The following is a 6,845-nucleotide window of genomic DNA, read 5'->3' on the forward strand; positions in this document are numbered from 1 at the left end:
AGTTGTAGACAGATTGTTTTACTCAAAAATGGTACAGTCTATCAAACCAAGGGCAAGAATGGCAATCCAGCCTCAAAATCCTCTTTTCTAGAGCTGGGGGCACCCTGCTAGCTAAACACCCCTCCCAGGTAGCTCCAAGTCCACGTGGAGCTTGCTCCAGCTGGAGTTATGGAGTGGAGTAGAAATCTGTGGAGTTGAAGCCATGCCAAACAGACCCTTATGCCATGTGTGTTTGATAAAAAAAAAGTTATAAATGAATAGCTTTGAGAAACCTATAGCTTTTTTGATATTAATGATAAAAAAATATCACTATTAGAAAAACACTCATCCAATACATGATGGTATAATTTGAGCTAGCATGGATAAGCCATATGTCGGCTCGTAATAGGTAGAGCTGGCATTGATAAATTCCCCAAGTGTTATCTAAGCTCAAAGACGATCTATTTTGACTCTATTACGAGCTAGCACGGATACTTTTCCAAATTTGTAATATGAATTTCAACTTGTTTAAAAATTTATAACTTTTTATATGGACTTGATAGAGATAAACTTTACATAAAATTATAGGTTTTGAAGAGATCAATAACTTTATAGTTGATTTTCTTTATGTGAAGCCATTTAGAAGTCCATATAGTTTACCAAAGTTTAAGACAACAAGGATTAAAAGGAATACAACTCTCTATTGTATTAGCAATGAGCTTTCAGTGCCATGGTGTGGAGGTATCACAATAGGGTGGAGGTCATGGGTTCAAAGCCTTTAAACATCGCATGCATGTACTTTGCATGACAAATGTGTGATTAGGAACTTAAAAAAATTGCTAATTTTGTTGAATCCTATTATATATGTCTACCCAACCAACACATGGATACTCATTTGCTGCCCCTTAGAAATTAAAACCGGCATGAATCAAAGTTAGGAAATGGCATGGATGAGGGCTTCTGCGATAGCTTACAATTTTTGGATCTAATTTAGAAGATATAGCTGTTTTTATTTTATTTTTTTTGGCTAACTTTTAGTCTACCGCTATCCATGCCAGCTGCGAGCCACAACAGATATGTTTGGGTACCACCAGTTGGACAAACGTTTGTGTAGCTCAGCCGGTAAGGTTTCTTGTGATGGAACCTACTCATCAAGGTTCGAGTCCTTGACTCGGCACTAGTGATCGTATTTTTCTGGATTTATTTCAGGATTTAACCAGCATTATTCTTTCAGTTGTAGGCGACGTGCCCCTCAACAGCGAGGTGCCTGTGGTGACTTCGTCAGTTTCGAGGATTTGCCGGCTCAGTCTTTTAGATGTGCTCGTAGGGGTAAGGTTGCATGCGTATGTTCGTAGGGGTGAGTGTGCGTGCGTGTATGTGAGTATCTGCGTCTGTATTGTGTGATTCGAAAAAAAAGAATGAATGAGAGTAAGGAGCTAAGAGCTAGCATGAATGAGAGTTTCTACAGTAGAGTACAAAATTTGGAGTCGTCTAATAAAAAAAGCTACAACTATTATATGTCTTCAGAAAGCTACAACGATTATGTCACTGCACAATGCACGTATCGAGAACATTGTCACCACACACTGTCTTACTGACTTATGGAGGCTGTGGCACTGGCACCCAAATGCGCGCCCGTGTTTGTGAGATGAACAATAAGGTGCAATCAAACTTGAGCTTGGCGAGCTGGTTATGTACTTTCTCTGTCCGTTGTTTTCTAGATATAGTTTTTGCTACGCACTTAGATAGAATGTATATCTAGATACATAATAAAATTTATGAACCTAGAAAAATCAAAACGATCTACAATTTGAAACGGAGGAAGTACTGAAGATGAAACATGTACTTGCGCCTAAACAGTGTGTCATCAACCGCCACATTATTGTGAGAAGCGGTAACACTTGATGTTAGTCTGACAGGTGGGCGCTTGTAACTTGTGGCGGGTGTGGTGGCACAGCAGTATGGTATCAAAATAGCAATAGTTTTCCAATGAAGTCCCCAAAAGTTGTATCTAAGCAACATATGTCAAAATAATAGTTGTAGATTTTCAAAGTTTACGCATAAAAAATCTTGATGTGCATGCAAAGTTTGCTTGCTTATCTGAAAGCATTTCTTGGTGCAAAGGACGAGCAGTACAACTTTTGAATTAGTGTGTGCTACATGGAGTGTTCATATCATCCAACACACAAGAAGACACGATAAGATGATTCAATGTATTATCATATAACCGTACCATAACGAGAACACGCCTCCCCGACAAACACATCTTAAAACCCAACATAAATCCGATACCGTCCATTCCATCAAAAGTTTCGAAGGTCGAATCCACCTTACCCTAGACGATGAGTAATTAAACAAGGAAATGCAGATGCAAGAAATTAACAGCAGTGCACAAGATGGCACGCTCGATCGACGCAATGCACTTCGTTTGGTTGCTTTCCAAGTACGTGCATGCGGTTTGAGTGGCTTCTCTAAAACTTCAAGTAGGCCGGCCTAGAAGTTGTGGCTCCACGTCTCGTTGACCGGCGGCAGCGGCCGCTCGCCGAGGTACTGCCTGGTCAAGTCGGTGGCGCAGCTGGCGGCGCGGGGGACGACGGTGGCAGCAGCAGCAGCAGCCGTGGCGTAGATCGGCAGCTGCAGCTCCTCGACCTGACTGCCACCGTCGACGCCGAGGAAGTCCCTGGTGAGGCGCCGGTGGCGCAGAGCCACCGAGCCGTCCGGGGCGAGGCCGAAGTTGACCGTGTCGGCGCCGATGCCGCCACAGGTGGCGGTGGTCACGGCGGCGGCGTCTGCGTGGAGGTCAAGGTACGGCGAGGGCTGCACCATCCTCGGGTGCAGGAAGGGAGCCGCCAGCTGCTGCTCTTGGTGGTGCAGGAAGTAGAAGGCGTTAGGGTTTTGCGCCGCCGCCGCGGCAGGAGGAGGAGGAGAAGGAGGAGGGTTGGGGAACGGGAGGAACAGCGGCGTGACGACGCCGCTGCTGTTGGAGAAGAGGAGATCGCTGCCGCTGTTGCCGCCGTTGCTGCTGTTGGTGGTGGTGATGGTGCTGCCGTTGTTCGCGGCCGCAAGAATCCTCGCGCTCTCCTCAGCTAGGGCATCGCAGAAGGCCCTGTGCGTGAGCAGGCTGTCCTTCCTGCATGGCAAGAGACATGTAGTGTATGCGTGTTAAACAAAGGAGATCAGAGGAGGAGCCAAATGATTAGTGAGTTGGTAACTTGGTATGGTAGGTTAACAATTTAACTTAATGTTGATGTGCACATGCGTGCGTACTCAAATGCATGCAATCCGTGCATGTAAAAGCTGCATTTAACTTTGGCGACGAAAAGTTCAGTCATATGATTAGCAGGGTTCCTTTGTCAGTTTCCTTTCTGATCACTAGATGTCCGTGCGTGTGTAGGGTAAACGCACTGGCCTGTAAACCAGCCTGAACATGTTACCGATTGTGGGGACCCCCCAGCTCGCGCGTGCTTGAGAATGCCTCTCCCTTCAACTTCATCACACTCTAATGTAGGAAGGGTGCAACAGGAAATGGAAGTGCAACAACGATGCTATGGCAGTGCACTGCAACAGCAGGTTGCAGTATTTGTGTGCTCATCATAAATCATTCCTCGATTGCTTGGATCGGGATAGGCCTGGTTCAAATTTTGATGGAAATGCCATGGTGGTCACATGGACTACCATGCATAAAGCAGCTGCAGGCTGGATGTTTCCAAATATGTTCATGTAGCTTGCTGCTCTGACCAGGGATTCATGGTTTTTGACTAAAGAAAATTCAAAGTACATATGCACCGCAAGTTCACTCGCTTTAGAAGAGTTTTAATCTTTCTCGATGGTTATTTTATGAGTGGTCAATAGTTTTAGAAGTCCTTAGCATTTATTTTATATATGTGGTGGCTTTTTCGTGTGTAAAAAAGTAGCAAGATATATACGTGGTCGAGGTGTCATAATGCGTAGATTATGGCATGATGAAAACCCTAAAATTCTCAATGAAGTCGCATGGGGTTATGTTGGTGGCATTACAAACAGAAGCTCAAGGACCATCACATATGAACCCCCACAGGAATTGGTGCTAGTAACTTCAGAATTCAGATCTATATGTCTTACAAACCTTCAAGAATTTGGTAAATTAAACATTGCTTTAAAAAAGAATTGGAAAAACCAGAACCCGGCCCGAAGCTTGGACCAGAGTACTAGCTAAGATCTTGCATAAGCACATGAGTTATTTGTCCAATAAAACACATACACGGATTCATGCTCTGCCCTCTAGCTGAAGATCATCATGCATGGGTAAAGAAAAAAGGAACGCACATGCACTGATATTCTACCCAACAAGAACAGATGAAATCCAGCAGGGCAGCATAAGAACGGTTCTTGGTCGGGGCAAGAACATAAGTACCAAGCTGATCGATGAGCCTGCTCATGAGATGAGGGTGTCTGTTCATTCATGACTTCGTTCATGCACACAAGAACACAGGAGCAGTAAGTACCTGGTGAAGAGGATGCCGCAGTCGCAGCGGTACTCGCGCGTGCCGCATCCCTTGACGTGCGCCTTCCAGTCCGACTGCACGGCGTAGCGCTTCCCGCACCGCTCGCACCGCCACCGCTTCTCGCCGTGCTTCCGCGAGAAGTGCTTCTTGATCCCCGTCAAATCCCCCAGCGCCCTGCATGCCGCCATCGGCTTTAATTTATGACCCGATCGAGCTCGACACCAACCTCTAGATAGATGTCTAGCATGTATAGGATTTCAGGCGTGCGTGCACCTCGCAGGGTCGTGGTGGACGCAGGTGGGCTCGGGGCAGACGTACACGCGCTTGCGCGGCGGCGCCGCCGCGGCGTCGCCCTGCCTGCCGCCGGCGCCGGACGGGAGGCTCCGCTGGCGGAGCTTCCATGGCAGGTTGTGCCCCCGGCGGTGCAGCTGCAGGTTCTGGTCCCGCTGGAAGCCCTTGTTGCAGATCTCGCACACGAACCGGTTCGTCGCCACCAGCGTCCGCGGCGACAGCGCGATCACCTCCGCGCCGGGGTCTTCGATTACGCGTGTCGCGTCCATGGCGTAGACAGCCAGCAGCCGAGCAAAATCAGCGAAACCAAAGAAACGAACGGCTGTGGATGATATGTAAGAAAGATGCATGGTCTTCAATTGTTATACCTGGGTTGCCGGGCTGGCTCCTCTTCCTCTTGGCCCCCACCCTGGGCGCCTCCGTCTGCGGAGCCGCCGCCCCCGCCAGCGGCGGCGCCGGCGCGAGGAAGAGAGGACTCAGGGCGTAGCTGGCGATGTCCCCGCCATGGGAGCTGGATCCAGTGGCCTCGTGGTCAGACGAGAGATCAGAGAGCATCATGATCACCACTCACCAGCGTGCGTGTCCGTTTCTTGCTGTTCTCTTGCAGTCCAGACTTCAGTTCCCCGGTTCCCCCCTCTCTCTCTTCTCTCCCCTCTGTAGTGGTTGTGTGGTCTCAGCTCAAGGCTACTATACCTGCTGGTGCTGTGTCCCAAGTGTGATTATTTGAGAGAGGAGATGGATCGAGCAGCAGGAAGAGGGGGCAATCAGATTATTATTGCAGCAGAGGATTCGGAAAAGGCGTCAGAGAGGATGGAGCGAGCGAGGGGATGTGGCGGTGTACATGTGGGTTTGGCGTTGCCCTCTGCAGGCTGCAGTTGCTGCAGCCGGCCAGAATAAGAAGGCCTACGTGTAGAGAGATGCCTGCAATCGAGTGCACTCGCGCTGCAGGTCCCGTCAGGCCCAGAGAAAAGCTACGGCCATCCAGCCGTGCCATCTTTTCCCTTTAGTTTCTGCACCTTTATCTCAATGGCATGCAGCGAGCATGCATGAACATGTGGTAAAAAAAGAAAAGAAACTTGAGCTATACAGTACTGGCACACACAAGTAAAATTGTAAATCAGTGATCACTGCATCATCAGCAAGTTACTACTTACTACTACCCAATAGTCGTGCATGTTTGTTTGGTTTAGTAGGCAATAAAACGTGTGGTAAAAAACCTGATATAAATATATAAGCTAGTGATGACATGTAAAAGATTTTAGTTGTCTTAGCTCATGACGGTGTCGACATGCTATCTTTCTGAGGGCAAAATAGCTTCAATTCATTTCTGTGTATGGTTGCCAGCTAGCAGCTATAACATCACTATCTTTCTGACTGGGACTGCGACTGTGCAAAATTGAGGTAGAACTGAAGAAGAAATAGTCTATGTTCTACATAGATGGGAGGACAAGTTCAACTTCTATATATTTGCAGCATTTGGCCTTTCACCACAAGGTAATGATCAGGTAGCTGATGTGTGTCAAAGGCGCTGATTTTTCTTCTGTACTGTAGTCCATGTGCCAAAGATGAACCGGCAGTAACATACTAAGATCAGCATGCATTGTATTATGTTTCATTTTTTGCATTTACCTTTGTGGACTTTGAACTGGTTGGTGCAGAATTTAGGTTATCAGTATGAAAAGATCAGCCATATACTGAGGTGGTGCATGGTGATTCTTTTTTTTAAAATTGGCCCTGTTGCACTGTAGTCAGAGTAGACCATTGGAAATATAGCAAGGACTACAAAGAAAAAAAGAGGGCAGGACATAGAGCAGCATGCACACACAAGGGATCACCCTACAAAGAAAGCAAAAGTGGCAGCACAGAGCACACCCATTACTCATTGATTGATCCTCTCCTCTAATTTTGATTTTTTTTGGGTGACAATCGCCTCTGATGTTGATTTTATCAGTATTGTTCATTCAGAGTTTGTTTCATCTTGTGAGTTGATGTTTGTATACTACTTTCTGTTTACTTTCTGTTTACTTTTTGTTTATTCAGAGTTACAAAGGCTGTCTTCTAGGGCTTGAAAGTCAGATCAGTCGTCCAGTC

The 6,845-nt window shown here is 46.8% G+C and overlaps 1 protein-coding gene across 1 annotated transcript; it reads right to left on the reverse strand.

The window, feature by feature from the left end:
* Positions 1-2,171: 2,171 nt before the first annotated feature.
* LOC117836303 (protein EARLY HEADING DATE 2) lies at positions 2,172-5,724 on the reverse strand. Its single transcript, XM_034715706.2, has 4 exons — positions 5,123-5,724; positions 4,737-4,998; positions 4,464-4,637; positions 2,172-3,109 (listed from the first exon to the last, which is right to left on the reverse strand). Exons 1-4 carry the CDS (start codon positions 5,310-5,312, stop codon positions 2,473-2,475), a joined length of 1,263 nt encoding a protein of 420 aa, XP_034571597.1. The 5' UTR covers positions 5,313-5,724; the 3' UTR covers positions 2,172-2,472.
* Positions 5,725-6,845: the final 1,121 nt, after the last annotated feature.

This window comes from Setaria viridis, chromosome 9, assembly GCF_005286985.2.
Source record: "Setaria viridis chromosome 9, Setaria_viridis_v4.0, whole genome shotgun sequence".
NCBI lineage: Eukaryota > Viridiplantae > Streptophyta > Magnoliopsida > Poales > Poaceae > Setaria > Setaria viridis.

Excerpts from the sequence above, each read along its gene's own strand:
- LOC117836303 (XM_034715706.2), bottom strand. The coding sequence starts at position 5,312 with ATGATGCTCTCTGATCTCTCGTCTGACCACGAGGCCACTGGATCCAGC. Across the intron at positions 4,638-4,736 it reads GTCCACCACGACCCTGCGAG|GGCGCTGGGGGATTTGACGG; the intron begins GTGCACGCACGC and ends GGCGGCATGCAG. Across the intron at positions 3,110-4,463 it reads TGCGGCATCCTCTTCACCAG|GAAGGACAGCCTGCTCACGC; the intron begins GTACTTACTGCT and ends CTTGCCATGCAG.